This window comes from Ictidomys tridecemlineatus, chromosome 12 (genome assembly GCF_052094955.1).
Source record: "Ictidomys tridecemlineatus isolate mIctTri1 chromosome 12, mIctTri1.hap1, whole genome shotgun sequence".
Lineage (NCBI taxonomy): Eukaryota > Metazoa > Chordata > Mammalia > Rodentia > Sciuridae > Ictidomys > Ictidomys tridecemlineatus.
The window spans coordinates 38,860,546-38,879,849 of NC_135488.1; the positions used below are offsets into that span (position 1 = coordinate 38,860,546).

Below are 19,304 nucleotides of genomic sequence, written 5' to 3' on the forward strand. Positions count from 1 at the left end.
TCTTACTCTATAAGGCACAGAAACGTGACACACACACACACACACACACACACACACACACACACACACACACACACACGGCATCTTCTGTGGTGCTAGGATCTCACTGGGGGTGATTAGGAAAAGGCCTCTAGAAGTCTGTGGGGGCTGGGGGTGCAGTTTGGCGGTGGACAGCTTGCCGGGCATGCGCAGGGCCCTGGGTTCCATCCCCAGTACTGGGCGGAGGAATTCCTCAGGGGATGGATGAGGAGGCCACAGCAAGAAGACAGAGACCCAGCCAGCAACCCCACCCGCTAGCACCACCTCCAGGGTGACCTCGGGCAGAGGGTGAGACAGCCCTGAGGGGAGACCACACAGTCTGGATGCTCCAATCCGGATCTGGAAGTGGGATCCAGAATAAACCAGAGGTCTCAGGGCCAGCAGCTGGAGGGCAGGTCTTGCTGCTCCATCCAGTGGTCCCAGAGAGACCCAGGGGGTGGATGAGGGACGGAGAACTGAGGCACCTGCAGCCTGCAGAGACACCCCTGCCTCAGAGCAGGGGCTCACCTGGTGTGACTGTGCCAGGCACAGGTCTGCAGAGAATTCAGGGGCAGTAACGGTGGCAAGAGGTCTTCAGTGACTTGTACTTGAGGAGTTATCTGCAAAGACCTGATGGAACTTTCAGGTCCGAGTGAAAACCCAACAATGTCTGTCGGGGAGAGGTGAAGTAGGTGACAGGGACCTTCCGGCTGGGAATTTCCTGCCTCGGTTTACACACGCACGCGCCTACTCCCCAGAATTTTCCAAACTAGTAGAGTCCTAACCTGTCCTCCTATTTTAAGGGCTAACATTGCCTTAGTAGATTTTAATTTATTTTAATGTCTAGATACTTCTTAATTAGAACTCTAAACATTCTTTGAAAGGTCTTAAAATGTAAAATTTTGTAAATAATTCTCAGTTTTGACCTCTAGTAAGGTTTTCAAAGTCTGATGCATATATAAGGTTATATTAAATACAGAAATAGGAAAGGAAAAATCAATTGCATTGGTTCTTTTAAATGAAGTCATAAAGCAAGTTGCTTGGCCCAGTACTGTGTATCAGCAATGCACAGTTGGACTGTTGGAGAAGGACACTCAAGTGAAACCAGATTAAAAATAAGTTACGGAGGGCTGGGGGTGCAGCACAGTGGTAGAGCACGTGTCAGCATGCGCTAGGCCCTGCATGCAATCTGTAGTTAAAAAAGAAGTTACGTGTATGTGTGATATTCAAATCAGACTATCAGAGTAAGCATGTCTATCTCCTCAGATATCTATCATTTCTTTGCAATAAAAACATTACAAATTATTTTTTCTGACTTTGTAAAAATATGTTCTCATTATCTATAGTTACCCGACTGTACACTAGAACACCAGAACTCAGTTCCCCAGAAACAAGTATGATTTTTATGTGTTAATAAAATAAAATAAAATAAAATGAGTGATGCATTTGGGGAATGTATGCATTACTGTGATTTCATATGTACTGATATCTGTAACTCTGTAGAGTTACAGTAATGTAATGGCAAACTTCATTCACAAAGATAGGAATTTGCACATTTTTGGTGGTAATGAGCTATATCTTTTTTTTTTTTTTTTAAATTTTGAGACAAGATTTTGCTGTGTTGCTGGCCTTGAACTTGTGATCCTTCTGCCTCAGCCTCCTGAGTTGCTGGGATTACAGGCGTGTGCTACTGCACCCGGTCCATGGGCACACTTTTTGTTCTACATGATTCACATTTTAGCTCTTACTTTTCTGAAAATTCTCACCCAAACATAAAGGAGCAAAAACAAGGAGGACACTAGGAGAACTTGAATGGAACTTACAGATGGGGATGTTTGGTCCTAGGACCACACACAGAGCGGGCCAGAGAGGCAACTGTCAGCTCTAACCCTGCCTTCTACCCTCTTGGTTTGGGCTGCTGGCAGTGAACTCTGCAAACCACTGTCACGTGAGTGCTGCCACCAAAAGGAGCCCATCTCTACCTGCCTCCATCCTCCCTGCGCCCCCTCACCCCAACTGCTGAGCTCTTCTGTGTGCCGCGGGTCTCCAGAGCCCTGAACTCTTCCACTTCTTTTTGAGATACTTCTTGCCCTTCCTTCTTTAGTTCTCTTGGTGTACCTGGCAAGATCAGAACTACAGAAAACCTACAAAAATTGAGTTTTTCTAATGCTTTGGTCCTCTGGTGTGGTGCTAAGGGTCTTTAAGGATCTCACGAGAAGCTGTGAAAACCTCACAGTAAAATGCAGATGAACACCCACCAGGTGCAGAATCTACCCTGAACTGTTAGGGCAGAAACAATAACCTCACAGCCTTTTACACACCCACACTGCTGACATTCCCTGGGTCTTCTACACACATGGTTCTGAATATGGCTGTGTGATTTCCAACAGTGTGTATCAGGACGAGGCAGGAAAATACCAAAAGGCAAAGCTATTCTTTCCCAACAGGAGCTTCCAGACCCCTGGGGTTGTTCCCATGGACATCACCCCCAAACTTCCGGGCTCAAAATAGATTCTGAACTAGAGAGGTTTCTTGCTCTACCTTTGTTAGAAACAGAACTCCTCCAGAGTCACTGCAAAGTCTGCAGAGTGCAGCCAAGTGGCTCTGCTAACAGGAGCACACTGCTGGATACCCCTGGAGATGAGTGCAGCCATTCAGTGAGGGTTTTTGGTTTCAGTGGAAAAGTCCAATACAATGGCACCTATTACGAACTCATCTACAGATGTAAAAAACGTACAAAAGTGTGTCACTTGTGTTCCTAACCATTCAGATAGCCACGTGCAAAAAGGAAACAAAAGAAACATGACCAAGTGCACTCCTTTATCTTGGAAAAGGCTTACTGCAGGTTTTGCTTGGTGGTACTTCTCTAGCCTCAGGTTTCTTTGGTTTTGATTTTCTTTTACAACAATAAGTAATGGGATATAGGAATGGGGCCCCTCCACATGTATACCTGGATTGATTTTGCCATTGGTGGGCTTCATTTAGTCACTAATGAAATCTTTACTGTTGCAAACAACAAATGCAATTATTTCTAGAGGAAACAGTAGGAGCTGGGGGAAGAGGCTGTCTGGTCTGCAGCAGGGGAGATTTGACCCCAGCCAACTCTGCAAATGACCCAAGTAGGTCACTGAAAACAAGTCATCTCTTTGTTTCCTCTTCTCCAGCAGGCAGAGAGGGGCTAATATGTTTCCATCTGAGTTAAGGAGCAAGTAGACATTGGAGCACAAGGCTTCACTTGTCCCACCATCCGGAGTCAGGACACGGGATGGGCCGTAATGATGGGAGTTACACAAGACAGTGCTCCCAACCCACAGAGCTCCAGACCACAGCTGGAAATCATACTCGGGAGGCTCCTTAGTTTCTGGAAAACCAAGGCAAAAATGAGTTCCCTTTATTCTCCTGAAGTCTGTTCAATGTCACATCTGGAATCTCCAGAACTCCTCACTCCCTTCTTGGAAACAGAGAAGGAACTCTGTGGAAATATCCTCTATGAAAATTTCACAGTGCAGTAGAATTAAATTAGTGACCAAAGATGAAAGCCCAGAAGGTCATCTGCTCCCATGTCGCAGTGAACATGTCTCCAAGTTCACTTCTTAAGCTCCAATGCCGGCCTCTTGGAACAAAGGCGCACCGGGTGGTCAGGAGCGCCTTCCACAAGCCACGAGTGTCCTACAGGCACATCCTAGATTCCAGCCCTGCACTCCTCCCATTAAGTTGTAAACTTATTTTATTGGCTGAATAAATGTTAATGCCTTTATATGCTAATGGGTAAAGCTCTGAAAAGCACCAAAGTATTACAGCGCTGGAGCCTTTGAGGATGAAATATGGCATAACTTGGAAATCTGTCTGTTACAAACATACGCCATCCACGAGGGCCGCCAGCCCTTGTTGCTCATCTGCACAGAATTCGGTTCATTCCGTTAAGAGAATCTTGCCCTTGCACACAGATTGATTAGGTCCCAGGATCCAGATTTTCTGAGTAAGTATAATTATACTTTACACACAATGTATTATTAAAATGACTTGAAAACAGTCACCTCAGCACAAATAAGAGAGGGGAGAGGAAGAAGTCAAGATGAGGCTGTAAAACCTGTGCGAGATTAAGTGCACCAAGACATGACGTAGCACTTCTGCATCATGAACATTTGGAAACGGGAAACCTCCCTTTCAGGGCAAAATGCCTGGGTGATTTCATTAATGAGCCAGGGAGACTTCTGCATGGAGTGAGACCACCCAGAGAGATGAGAGAGAGAAAGAGAGCGAGGGGGAGAGAGAACTGGTGCCAGACATCATTAGGGTCTCAGCTCTACCACTGACAAGCCCTGTGACTTTGGGTGACCTGAGTTGAACATCTCACCTCAGTTTGTTCACCTGTAAAATGGGGATGTCAAAGGTGCCTACCTGGTGGAGCAGCTGTGATGGTCAAGAGAGGACCTTGGGCTGCCTACATAATGAGCGCTCGGTGAATGCTCTTCAACACCGGGGGACACACTGCTGTTGACAAGGGGGGCTGAATGAAAGCTACTGGCCTTTTCTCTGGGGAGCACCTTGGATCACTGCCTCCCACTTCTGTTGACCGGGAGGATCCTCCTGTGCTTGGCCTTTAAACATGAGAATTTAAGCTCTCACGATTTCTTGGTCTCTTGTCTCTCTCCAGGAAAATGTTGCCATTTCTATGGGCTAATTGCCAATGATATGCTAATCAACTTAATTAACTGCTGATTAATATGCAAAATGTTGGCCTGCATCTCAGAATTCTGCGGAGTTCCTGCACATGCAGCTCTGCTCTCCAAGCTCACTTGGGTTCTCCAAGGCACCTCCAATCAGCATGTCCAAAAATGAATTCATGGTTTCCTCTCGTCCCCCCAACACGCTCCCCCTGTCTGCGGGTGCATGTCCTCTGGAGTCCGCAAGAGCTTTGCTTCTTCTCTTCACCCCTCCCTCCATTCTCCATGGCACTTAAATTGCCAGCGTCGTCACGTCACTCTGCACGAATGCTCCGCCGCTCCCTCTCTTACAGGATCCTGAACATGACCGAGGAGGCCAGCGCCCTCGGGCTCCCACCTCTCGCGCTGGACTTCACCCTCCTTCTGAGCAGTCACTCTGGCCTTCCCTGTCCTGTAAGTCCTGCCATTTCCCCACCTGGAGTCCTCACCCTTCTCACCGACTTCCTGTCTGTCCTCAAGCACCAGTTCAAATGCCACCTCCTCAGGGAAGTCCTCTGTCCCCTCAAAGAAGGTCACAGTTAAAGTTACAGATTCATTAAAGGAGGAATCTTTAAAAAGCAAGTGCGACCTCTCCCCAAAGACTGTCCAAGAGGGCGAGGGTGCATGTCCATTTGGCCCACTGTGGCTGCCCTGGACGCCCCCCATGTGAAGAGGCAGAGCTCCTTGTCATCATTTCAAGGCATTTTCCATGACCCGCCTCTTCTTCCACAACAAGACAGCACCATCGCTCCAACAGGGTGGCTACAGATAGCAAGTCCTCCCGGTGACCTTGACCACATTAGGTGTGCCTGGCTGGCCACAAGGGCAGAAGAAGTGATAAGGACACTTGGCCTCTACCAAGACCATCCATGCAAACTTGGCACTAAAAAGATCACATCCATGACTGACAGCACACGAAACCCGCAAGCCACCTCGATGACGTTTATCATTTTCCGTTAGAGAATCGCGCCGCTCACCCTCTTATTGATTTATTCATTCATTCAGCAAAATTGGGAGTTCTCAATTCCAGGCTTTAAGGTCACCGTCTGGGAGGAAGGCTGGCATGGGACAGACTCACCATAAATGTGACAGGTCCTCACTGAGGAGCCCTGTGCGATGAGCCCTTAGGGGGAGAGGGGAAGATGACCTTGGAGGGTGACTGATATGGGGGAGGCAGACGAGAGGCAGAGAGACCTTCCAGGGCAACCAGGAACACTGGCTGGCTCCCCAGGAGCTCCCCATGCTAAGGAGCCCTGCTGTCAGAGGGAGAGAGTAAGGGCGCACTCCTTACTGCTGCTCGGGCCACGTCACCTGTTCCCTCAAGTCTCTGCTCCCTGCCGTGCTGGAGTGGTCCTTGCAGGTTCTGGGAAGAGCAGAGCTCAGACAGCCTGCTGACTTCTAGCACATTCCCTCCCCACCCCCCCACAGACCCCTCCATTTCCCCTACGGACACGAATCCACTTCCCGCGAGCCCAAGTTCTCTGCCTCAAGACCAGCCAGGGGATGGCTGAGGCGGGGGTGCCACCAGTGTGGGGGGAGTCAGTGTCATGGGATGGCAGGAGCTTGGGGAGGAAGGAGGCTCTCATCAGCCCTCTTCAGGAAAAATCGAGAAAGCTTCACGGTCCTGACCGTGGCCATCTGCTTTATTTTAATAGAATTTTACTTTACCTAGACTCTCTCTCTTCAGTGTGCGTATCACTCACGTCTCTAGGCAAACCCGAGGCCCTGCTTAGAGAAGAGAAGAGAAGGGCCAAAGGACAAGTTTCTCCCATATCCTCAGAAAGGCCCAGAGGTGACACAAGGTCTAGAGAACGGAAGAGGGGACCCGTGTGTGCTGGTACTATCATCTTGCAGATTTAGACACCAAGGCCCCTGGAAAGGGTACGGCTTCAAAAGGGAGATTTAGACTCTGAGCAAGGAAGCAGGTTGAAGGAGAAAAATAGGGAAACGTCTACCAGGGCTGTACACTAACACTTAACCCGAAACAGAACAGAAGAGAGAGAACATCTACTTCAAGGCCCCAAGGGAAGCTGCCTGCTTTGACAATCGTTTTCTACATTATTTTCCAAAAAAAAAAAAAAAAGAAATGATTATGAATTAAACAAATCAAATTTTCAATTAAGTCTCTTGGTCAACTTGCAAATTAAAAGATTTATTCAAGGGGGAAAAATCCTTCTTTTTTATTTTTCTTAAGTCCAACCATGACACGGTATCACTGTAATGCACTGGCAATTCAAGGAAGAGTGTGTGGGGTGTTGAAAAGTTAGGAATATAATAAAATAAAGTTGGTCCCCACCCCCCTTTACAGGGAATGGCTACTCCATCTGGTCTAATTTGTCTTGGGGTTTTGCCCAGTATAATATCAGTTTTCTGAGAACTGTAAATTATTAGGTGACTCCCGTGAAAAAATAGGAGTAAAGAGGACGGTCACTTCCTGATTGTGGGCTGGGGTACTCAGGCAAACACGGACACGGCACAAGGGCCCACACCCCCACCCGCCAATCTGCCTGCGAGACAGACTCATGCAGGAAACTCGGGGACCGCGGTGGTGAAAAGGACAGGCTCGGAGTGACAGGGAAGCTAATAACATGCAGAACAACACAGAAATACATTTTCAGGCTCAGCATTACCTCGTTGTCAGGTGCTTCTGATTCTAATTAAGTTTAGAAGAAAAATAACAAGGCAACTCCTGCCTGACTCGAAAAGTACAGATTATTCAAAGATGCTCTCAAAGAGTCGGGTGATAAATGGGTGCATCCAAATGTGGGTATCGCCGTATTTTTCATCTACAGACTCTTCTTTTGTCTTTTGGCCGATGGCTTTACAACAGTGTCATCTCAGCCGGTGCGACGGCTCCTAGGTGAGCTCCTAGGTTTCTAAGAGAGGTGTGCTTGTTCAACGTCTTAGGCAAACTTATGTCATCACCTCCAGAAAACGCAGACGTCAAGCAACATATAAACCCTGGCCGCACGCCTCCTTTCTGCCTGACGTCCAAACACATGGATAAGACTTTTAAAAGGAGACTCTTACCCGGATGATTTCTTCGACACAGCTGTTGCTTTCTCCAGATCGACTCTCCTGAAAGCAAAGGGGAAAACAAAAAAAATTAAGCCTCATAGAATAGTTTTGGCCCCCAAGAGCAGAGAGCTTGCAAGCTTCCACATCAGTGAGGAAAAACAGAACTGTGGACCCAGGGATGCCGAGCTGGGCCCTGCTGACAGGCGTCTTTCCTCCAGGGCGGGCTTCCGTTTTGGCTGTGCCGTGCCCCCTCCCCAGCCTGGACGTGACTGGAGAGGCTCAGCCCTGGGCCCTCCAGCCACACTGACTGGAAGTGAGTCAAGTGTGCTCCTGGGAGCACAGAGCACGACCCACAGGTCTGAGCCCTGTCCACCTTGGGCTCCACCAAAATATGGAATCCCTAGGCCATTGCTGTGTAAGTGGATCCAGTTTACCTACCAAATGTGTGCCAAGGGCCAGAGGGGGACAGTGGCTGTGACAGATTAAGTAGAAATTTACAAGTTCCATAGACCTCAAATCCTAGAGTTGGCTCCAAACCAAAAGACCCCCCAAAGACGCCCCCTCTGAACCTCAGCACAGCCTGCTGGTGTCATACCCCGGAGCCACCTGTTCTGCTGTCACCACACTGCTCGGGCCCTGGTGATGCCAAGGGGCTCTGCGTTGTGGTGGCTTCAGGTCACAGTTGACCCTGGAGAGCATTTTAACTGGCAGACACTGTTTGGCCATTGGTGGTTCCATATCTCAGAGTGCAGGACGAGGTTTTGTGGGGACGCGAAGTTGGGGAGCGTCTGTGCCCATCTGAGGTCGTTCTCTCATCTTGTAATTAAAGCTGTGGTCGCCACTCAGCGTGACCTCCTAGAATGGGCCATTCAGTGATCTCTTCTCCAAGTCCCCTGTCCCTTCCTCCTCCCAGTTCTCTCTCTTCCAGGAATGCCACTTGCACCTCCCCTGGTTTTCTAGATAGTTCCAGCTCTGCGGTGGTTTCCTCAGAGCAGCTGGCCCTGACCCTGGGGTCCTCTCTCAGCAGCACTCACTTCCTCATGATGGTCTTCCTCCAACCCCAATCCAGTTACTGATTCTCCAACACCGTCCCCACCCTCGGGAATGCACCCCTCACAGATTCAGGGCCTCCACCTGGTCCTGCACCCGTGCTTCACACGGCATGGAGGAGGAAGTGAGAGTTATCAGATGACTGACGAAAAAGCAAATTAATTTATTCCCTGCAGCTCGGAGGAAAGTGAGGCCTATCAGGATCAGCTCTAGGCGTTTCAAAGATGGCGGAACACACCTTCATGCTCCTCCTGCCCCTGTGCATGCCACTCCATGCTTTTTCCTAGGGGAAGATCATTCCCTTTGGAATAGTCTACCCTTCACCCCACGAAGGGGCCAGCACGCCGGAAGGTCCCACATGTCACGGAAACCTCCTCCTACCAAGAATCAGCACTTTGTCCAAGTCTCCCAACTGAGGACTAGAAAACCTACATGACTTGGCTGAGGCCACAGCTTGGACCGACCATGGGATAGTCCTCCAGAGTGTTTCCCAATCCCAAAGACTGGGCTTCAGACACATCCTCTCCCTTAGTATGTCTGAGCTTATCTATCAGAAGGAAGCTGCAGGCAACCACCACAAAGGTGTGCCTTTTGGAATGACCTCTCTGGACATTTGGTGGTGAGAAAAAGTGGTCTCAACCTACCAGTGAACCCACCCCACTTTTCTTACTCTCCCTCCACGTCCCCCGTCGTTCCTGTTGTGCGACATGCTGACGGGGCAAATGCTAAACTCTCAATATACTTTTTATTTTCTACCTTAGAGCAATTATGGAAAACTCGGATCTCACACTCTCCTGATAGAATCACCCAGAAAAAATAACATGCTAAAAAGACTCTTCCAATTAAACTTGGGGTTTGATTCCCTTAAGCTTCTGCCTGAAGGGGACCCTTTCATTTTATTCCTTGTGGTTTATAGAGATGACAGGTTGTTTTAGAGACCCTCTCTCCTTATAACCTATGAAGTTCCACCCCCTGCTCTGATAAAGGAATGCACAGAGAAAGGAATATGGGGCAGATGATGCACTGTTAGATCCTTCTGTTGTCACAGGTGACCGTGTCTGTAGGTGTGACACTGGGTCACCTGGATGGCAGCTCCAGTCCTGAGCCTCGATGGCCTGGGTATTCCCTGCTAGGAAGGCCTCTTGCTGCTTCCAGAAAGTCCTGGCCTTAAACCACAGCCTGGAGAGCCTTTGGCAACGGGCACCTTGGGTCTTCTCTGGACCACTGCACTGAGGACTCGAGAAGGTACCACATTGCTTTGGATTTCCAGGGCTCCATTTGTGCGGGAGTGGATCCAGGGGACCCCGTACTGCAGAAAGCCTGAACCGAAAGGCCCCTTGGCGCTCCTCTCAGGCTGACTCAGTGACTTTGGCAGAGGGGGACGCTGGCTCACATTAGCGCAGGGCTTTGTCCAAAGTCATTCTGGCAACAAGGGACAGTCAGGTCAGAATCCACGCACATTTTTTTCAGCACGGGTTCGATGAATTTTCTCCTATGTCATGCTGTCTCCTAAAGCTCAGTTCTGAGGATGGATTCAAGCTGAGGCCATTTTTACGCTTCAAGTGGGGAAATGAAAAAAATTCACATAGCATTTGGGTAAATTTCCTTCTCTGTCCCACGCTGCCAACTGTCCGATTCTTAACCACTGTCCCTCAACCACCCACCTCCAATATCGCTCGGTAGATCTAAGGGAGGGGAGATGGGAGGGAAAGGGTCCTAACTGCTGTCCCATGGAATCCCACCTCAGCATTTCCAAGTGCACAGAGGGTAGTAGGTTAAGGCTGGGGAAGGCGACCCAAGGGCCCCCTGTTCTCTTGAGGTCCTTCTCAGACCCAGTTTCAGCTACAGTCGCAGGCTCTGATTATATTTACATTCTGAAAACTCTGCATGCTTAGGAACAAGATTAAGACACGCACGCAATTTACATCTCCAAGTTTGTGTTTATATTTTTCCACGATAAAATTATTGCTTCCCTTGGAAAGGTACCCACTGAGAAGAGGACTGCACAATATAAATTTTAATTACTCTGTTTTTTTTTTTTCTTTTTTGTTTCAGGGTTTGTAGCTGTTGTTTCATGCTGAGTTGCTGAGCAGTTGCGTGTATTTACTCCGACTCTGATGAACCCACCTCATTTTCCTATCATTACGTTTTGAAATCTGTCATAACAGTCTCACCTCATTGAACCTCTAACTAAACTTCAATTAAAAGCTAGCATCCCCGGCTCATTCCCCCTTCCTGCAGCCTTGCCTGTCACGTGCTTTGCCCCTCATCCTACTGTTCAAATACACACAGCACACACTCTGCCAGGGAAATGGAAGGAACGAAGCTGAAGGAAAGTGGAGCTCACGAAGCAGCCAGGAGCCACCCAACGCAGACAGCAGAAGTCCCTAATTACCATGCCAAGCACAGAGCCCTGGCAGAGCAAGGCTTAAGGAGAAAAGGCCCGATCAAACCAGTGAGAAATGGCATTTCACCGCACAGGAGATGAGCTGCACACATTCCAGGTTTGAAAATAGTTTAACTCTTCATCAGACACATTTTGGGTGGAACTTTTCATCTCAAAATAATATGAAGTCTCAACATGTGCATTTGTCTGCAAGCACTCCAAAGACCCCTGAGCATTTACAAAAAAAAAAGGCACTTACCTAAATGTGCTTTTTTTTTTTTTAAATCATACTGTTGTTGATTGACAGAAAATCTGAGATACAAAGCAATCCCAGGTGCCATCAATGCTATGGAAGTAGTGCACGGGGATCTACGTTCCAGTTCAGGGACAGTCCTGATTCCATGGGAAGTCCTATCCCTGTGACTGGGTGCTCAGCCTCATCCTCGAGGACAAGGTCACCTGGGAATGACAAGGCCCACAGCCCGTGTCTCCTACATTCAGCTTGTCCACACCTAAACTGACACTTCCCTGCCAAGGTCTGCACTGTGCCCTCAACCCCCAGCTGCAAGTCCAGCTCCATGTCCAACCAGCCCCCTCACGGTGTCATCTACCCAGCCACCCATGCACAGCTGGCTCTGCCTCTGTGAGCCTACTGTCGCCACCATCATCTGGACGTTTATGCACTCTGAGAACAAAACAAGCAAAATCAACCATCAAAACAGAAAGGATGCATATAGGCGTATCATAAAATGCCAACAAGATGACAGGAGGCAGAGGACATACTAGTGTCAACTCAAGGACAGGTCATATAAAAAAAAAAAAATCTGCACAACGTGGAATGAAAAAAAATAGGGCATTAATAGAGCATCAGGATAAATATTCTAGGGAAAGGAAAAGAAATAGGATTATTACAGTTACAAATCTTCAATCCACTTCCATTTTTTGTTAATGGACAAAGGGAAAAAATATATATGGGAGTAGAGAATTGAAGCAAAAAATTAAATAAGGCACAGTTGATATAATGACCTTAGAATGCTAAGAGAAAGCCGCAAGCTCTCAAGGGCACCTGAGACAGTTGCTGAAGTGGCAGACTGAGGCGATCATGTCACTTAGAGTTCGGCTTCAGAAAAAGCCTAAGTGTTCCCAAGGTAGTTGTTTTATGGTCTGGACTCTTTACCCACACATTTATCCCAACAATGAAGCTATAAATTAAATGCAGTGGAGACATAATAATCTTCCAGATTTTAAAAATAAAACAAAAACTATAAAGAACTTTGTTATAGAAAATAATGTTAAAACACAACAAAATAAAGAGATGCTCTAAAGATTTTCTTAGAGGAAAAATTTACACACTAAAGTCTTTCATTCTTTTTTTTTCAAAGAAAATTTATGAGCTAATCAATGAATTAACAATTTAAAATTAACAGAGAAATACAATGGAAGGCTAAAGAACAAAATGCAAAATAGTGGAATATATGGAATATTTTTAGACTATAAAGTCAGTAGAATCTACAGAGCCCAAATAGAGTTTCTTAAAGACAATAGCAAAAATAAAACATGTTACCAATAGCATTAGAAAGGTCATGTATAAAGCTATTTGATGAAAAAAAAGTTCAAACAAATGCAATTTAAGTAGATGAAATAACACAGGAAGGTATTAGAATATTGATATCAATGTTAAAGTAGAACAAAATGTTAATAAAAAGTCTTGATGAAATTGGCAGTTTTTGGAAAAAGACTGACATTATATAAAGAAAAGAATTATACCTATAAACCTGAGAATGCAAATAAAATGAAATAAAAAATACTTTCACAATGAGCCTCAAGCTAGATTGTTTTAGGATGAAGAATTTCAAATATTTCAGAAAGAACTAGTCTCATCTACTTTCTACCTCAGAGTAGAAAACCGATGCAATTTATTTTATTAAAATAGCATAAAAATATAACAAAAGAGAATAGATCAATATCCCTTATGACAATAAATCCTCAATAGACTATTAACAAATACAATGCAATATTATAAGAATTGGTGGGACTTCTCCCAGGAATGCAAAGAGAGTTTAGTATTAAATATTAGAGCCCTTTTAAAGTATTGCAAAACTAGGGAAAAGAGCAAAATTGATCATCTCAACTTACTGATTTTTGGTCATATACCTAGAAAAATCCAAGACTTCACTGTTCCTCTTATTAAAAAGGGAGGCTAATAAAGCAAGGGTCATAAATGAAGTAAAGTTTAATAGCTCTTCTATGTAACCGTAGGAATGATCCATTTAAAAGTCCTTGCAGCATTAAGAAAGATAAATGAAGATACCAAGAAATGTTTGAGATGTATGTATAAGAAAAACTCAGGAATTCCACAAAAAGGTACAAAATAATACCCCGGGGGCGGGGGGCTGGGCTAGACTTTGCAAATACCTTCTAGTACAAGCCTCTTTGTAGTACAGAGAGGAAAAGAGTATAAACTACATTAACTTTAGGAAAAGTTAACAATTCAGTGGCATTTAGTGCATTTACCATATTGTAAATAAGGATCATGTCGTCTAGTGGCAAAATATTTCCTTCCTTCCAAATTAAAACACCTTACATCCGTTAAAACAGTTTTTTCTCATTCCTCTGCTTCCGATATGATTTTACTATATTAAAAATTGCAGATTAAACATTTCTAATCCCAAAATCTGAAATCTGAAATACTCCAAAAATCTCCAACTTTTGATTATCAATATAAAGTCACTAGTGGAAAATTCCATTTCAAGTGACCTTATGTGACAGGTCATAACGCACAAGTTCCAAAATGCACAGTTACTTACAATAGTGTATAAAATCATCTCCAGGCTATCTGTAAAAGGTGTGTATAAAAATAAATGAATTTCATGTTTAGACTCGACACAGCTCATTATGTGTAGGCAAATATTCCAAAGTCCGGAAAAAAAAAAATCTACATTAGAAAACACTTCTAGTCCCAACCATTTTGGATAGGGATACTTGACCTGTAATAATTGATTTTCCATCGGATTCTTAGCCTGAGGAGGACAAGGTCTTTCAATGATGATTTTATTTTTATAATGAATATTAGCGATCTCAATCAGAGCTTGTAGTTAAAAGTGCATCTGCTTTTCAGGAAGCTAAGTGGCCTATCAGGGGGCTAACCTTGTCAAAAGCCTATTGATGGCATAAAGAGATGAGAACCAGAGGCAGTGACTTTACATCCTGATCTCTAATTGATATCGAGTGCTCTTCCAGGGGGTCACGTCTTAATCAGCGGCGAGGGCTGGGTGTCGGGGTCATGCTCCGCACTGCCCTGTCAACGCTGGGTATGGAAACCACAGAGCAGTCATGAGGAACATGTGCTTCCCCCTTGTAATTGACATTGACAAGAACACTTCTAGACCTCTGTGTTCTTTCATCTGCCGTCATTCCTTCTAGCCAGAGGAGGACCAGCAGGCTCCCACAGGGGCCCCAACAGTGAGCCATTCAACCCTCGGGATGGGCAGACTGCAGTGAGACTTCGGAAAAGCACCATTTCCTTTTTAAAAATCTCTGAACATCTCCCTGCCCCTATTTATCTGCCCCCTAATCTAATAACAAACAATATGCTGTCTGTCAGTAGCAGAAAGCTTGCTGTAAGGCCATTCCTACAAAATCTATCCCTATTCATTCTTTCTTTCTATCTATCTATCTATCTATCTATCTATCTATCTATCTTTATGTTTCTCCCTAAAAGATAGAAATGTACAGAGAAATCACATTTTATGATGATTTACAGTCAGAAACAATTTTTTTCTTTCATAGTCATGAAATAGGAACCATAGCAGCTTGCAAGTTGCGGGGAGAGTAATCCAATGTGGGCAAAGAGATGAACCCATTAGATACTTAGGCTTGCTCTATTTGCACCCTCCAGTAAGACAGATAATCAATTCTCTTTTAGTTATGAATGCAAATGGCTACTGGAAATGGCAATAGTGGTGCTGTATATTTGACAATACAAGGTGAAGGAGTTCCTCATCCAAAATACTTGAGATCACAAGCCTTTTAATTTTGAACTTGGGAATATTTGCACATACATGATGAGATATCTCAGGGACCTACACCTAAACAACATTCTTTTATGTTTCATAGACACCTTATACACCTCGTCTGAAGGCAACTTGGTGCAATATTTTAAATAATTTTGTGTTTTTTTAATTGCAAACTCTCATATGAGGTAAGGTGTGGAATTTTCTACTTGGGGCACCACGTCAGTGCTCAAAATGTTTGAAATTCTGAAGTCTTTCAGATTTTGGACTAGGGGTACTCAACCTGTATTCCATTTGGCATATTCTGTTAAGTTTATTTGAGTGTTTAGCTAACACACACAAAGAGCAGACTCACAAATAACCCTTTACACATCATGTTCTTCATGGGTCTCTCCCTCCATGATTGTCAGACCCCCCCGGGGGTCTCAGGTCTGTTTGACTCCCAGAACAGAGCTCTTCTGTGTGCCCAATATCAACTATTCTTGTGAATGCTCTCTGAGGAGACATGCTACAAAGACATGCTGCAATCAGTAGGGGCGGAGGGGAGCAAGCCCGTCTGAGAGGCAGGGGGAACACACCATTGACAAACAAGACTGAAAAAATGAGATATTTTTATTGTCTGGTGAGAAATTTTCTGTACTCAATGCCTTACATTTAAAAATCTATCTATGATGCCATTATTGACAGATGTGCAAATGTGGAGACTTTGATGGCATTTTCCTTCTGGATGCCGCTGGTGTAGTTTTGCCATTAATTTTGGGAAATATTTGCAGGGCATTAGGAGCAGAAGCAATGAATGTCACCTTTTCCCTTCCCCTCCCTTGCAACATACAGTTCCTGGGAAAACAGTATGTGAATTCCAGTGTAAAGCAGGCCAAATCTGTTTGCTTCAGGAACTTGGGATACCTGGAGGTGACCTTGGATGTTAATCATGCATTTGCCCTGTCCTCTATCAGGGATGGTCTAACAACACCCCTGGAAGTGATCGCTAAGTTTTCAAGAAAAAATATCATCAGGCAAAGCCAAACCTCACTGGGCAGCTCAGGAAGGAAAGATATACTTCTCCAGACCCCTGGATTCTTTCTATAAGATAGAAGATTGCAATCTGTCACTATCTCAATGCCACTTGGTGGGATCCCTGGAGAAGACAACCTGTTTGAATCTTCATCCCTCACTGGTATCTTCAACCCCATGAAACTTCATCCAAAAAAGAGAAGAAAAAAATAAGTTATCTTTATTTTTATTTTATGTTTTTGGAATTGGGGATCAAACCCAGGGGTGCTTAACCACTAAGCCACATCCCCAGCTCTTTTTAATATTTTATTTAGAAACAGGGTCTTGCTAAGTTGCTGAGGCTGGTTTGAACTCACAGTCCTCCTGTCTCAGCCAGCCGAGCTGCTGGGATCACAGGGCCATGCCTGGCCAAAAAAAAATGTTCTGCAAAATGGAGAGATTGATAAGAAACAGACCTCACATTTCAAATATGCTGAGACTATGATGGCTAGATTCTAAGAGCTCAGGATGCCAACGTTCCCTCTTTGATATCGCCCACATCATGCAGGTGACTACTGGGAAAGTTAGAGAGAAAACTGTTTGCTTATGTCATTCTGTGGTTCCATGATCTTTGGCTTCTTTGTCTTCTTCCAAGAGAATATAATTTGTATGTAATGGATCACAAGACACATTTGTGCATCAAGAATTTCCCCTTCCAAAGGAGAAGATGTCAACTTTGTTCACCAAAACCAAAAAGGCTTCCATTCTCATTAACACACCCCCAAGATGAGGCTAGAAAAAATTCCACTGAAAATGATCATTTTACGGTAAATACTAGCAAGAGCAGTCAGAAAGTGTAAATGAAAATTGTCGAGGTTATTTTCTACCTAACATCATGCTTAAATTCTTACAGAAAGAGGAAAGGCACCATCTAGTTATCTACCAGCCCTCCTCTCCATCATGGTAAGTATCCAGGAATGATGTGCACTTGTTTGATTCTGGGTTTGTTGTCCAGCACTGGAGAAGTAAATGATTCTTAGAAATGATTTCTTTAAGGCTAAAAATAAAGGGCATCTAGAAACAGCAGCTGGCAAGGAATGGATGACAGACTGTTAATGTCAATCACAACCAAAGAGCAGGCTTGACAAATCTGCAAGGTGGTCTCAAGACTAAGAATAAGGGCAGGCCGGCCACGGCTTGGGTAGAGGGTGTGGTAGGAAAGAGCACAGGTCAACAGAAGACAGAAGAAAGCAGGCTTCCGTTTGTATCTTGCCTCTGCCTTCACATCAAGAGCCACCTTCAGAGTTAGGAGAGAACACATTAGGAGGGAGTTGGTGTCTTGGGTGGAAACACTAAAGGAGTGCTTTTAGCCACTTGACATGGTGCACACATGCGCACACACACACACACACACACACACACACACACACACACAAACGAGTAACTGTGTTGAAGGAGGCTGCTGATATATAAACATCTTAGGGAGCCATTGCCAGATCAGAAAGAGGCAAATGCTCCAGCCGAAGGAAGATTCCCAAACTTCAGGCCCCTAAACTTGCTGCTGGGTCCCCACAATCACACCTGAGGATGTCTGGGGCAGCAGGCAGCAGCTTGGGCTTTCGCAAACTTAATTCTTCCGTCTGTCACAGGTGCCCCCTTGGGGAGTCTACCTAACTTCTCCAGGCCTCGATCGCCTTTCTCATTCTTTTTTTTTGGGGGGGGGTGGTGGTGGTGCTGGGGATTGAACTCAGGGGCACTCAGCCACTAAGACACATCCCCAGCCCTATTTTGTATTTGATTTAGAGACAGGGTCTCACTGAGTTGCTTAGTGCCTTGCTTTTGCTGAGGCTGGCTTTGAACTCACACTCCTCCTGCCTCAGCCTCCCCAGCCACTGGGATTACAGGCGTGTGCCACTGCACCCAGCTCACCATTCTCATTCTGAAGGCAGCATAATTGTACCTACTAAAGGCAGGATTGAATGAGGGAATGCACGAAGCATTGACCAGCCACTTCTACTTGACAACAGAGCAGTAAGTAGAAAGAATTCTCCTATTTTGGAATCATACACATAGAATTTTAGAATCACATTTTTTTTTTTTAGTGTTTTAATACTTAGAAAAGAAAGAGCAATAATTAGTAGAAAGCAACAGGAGTTCACAAAGATCAGACAACGTTATCTCTACAGATTTCCTTTGGTCTTAAGTATCATGTGTCTGGATTCCTGCCAGGCACTGTTAAGGTCTTGAGATTTCTCAGAGGGTCGACAGAAGTGTATGAATTTAGATGAACTAGTGGCTAACTGACAAGCTATACCTGTGGACCATTGTTCAACAAATATCTATCGTATGCTTAGGATGTGTCTGGTATGTTCTAGGTGCCAGAGCTTCGTGAGTGCATAAAATAAAACTTCAGGCCCTCATGGAGTTTAGGTTTTAATAAGAGGAGATGGGGAAAATAATAAACAAATACCCGATGAAATGTTGTAGGAAAAACTTACCAGTGGGTGGGGCAGCGTGGACAGGGCCTCCTGTGCGTCCACCACACATTTGATGAGCAGGCTGCCTCTGATCACTAGGCCGTAGTTTCAGAGCCCCCTCCCCATTCTGCTCCCCACTACAAACATGTAGCATGGCAGATTCCCGCCCCCGCTGTGAGAACCTCGCTGTTCTGAGTAATGGCCGTGTGTTTCCTGTCTGCCGTGCTGCTGGGCTGGGAGAGTCTGGTGCGCATGGCAAAACTGGTGCTGGGTTCAGCAGGTGAGAGAGGACAGAAGGAGTGATGCTTGTCCCAGGAAGGAGAGGATGAAGGAGCCGGCCACATGGAACCCTCATGCTCACGGCTATGGAAGAGGGCCCAGACTCACATTGGGTCAGTGCAGACATGGGAGCTGGGACCAATGTGGGAATGTGCAGGGGTCACTTTAGCTTCCTGAGAGTTCATGTTCACATTTAGAAGCATCCATTTAAAGAAGGGGTCTGAATGATTATAGGTTCAGCTGGAAGTTGAATGTCTGAATGATTATAGGTTCAGCTGGAAGTTGAATAAATGGATGCTAGTTATTAACTCATACCTCTCAAGTGTCTGATTTGTTCCAGTTTGAAGACTATAATTCAAAATTC

The 19,304-nt window shown here is 45.3% G+C and overlaps 1 protein-coding gene across 4 annotated transcripts in view; it reads right to left on the minus strand.

Moving 5' to 3' along the window:
• Aff3 (ALF transcription elongation factor 3) overlaps positions 1-19,304 on the minus strand; it is a 493,397-nt gene that overhangs the window by 242,952 nt on the left and 231,141 nt on the right. For all 4 annotated transcript variants that reach the window (XM_078028559.1, XM_078028556.1, XM_078028558.1 and 1 more), the window contains one exon: positions 7,755-7,802. In XM_078028559.1, coding sequence (XP_077884685.1) covers positions 7,755-7,802 — 48 coding nt within the window. The remainder of the gene's footprint in view (positions 1-7,754; positions 7,803-19,304) is intronic.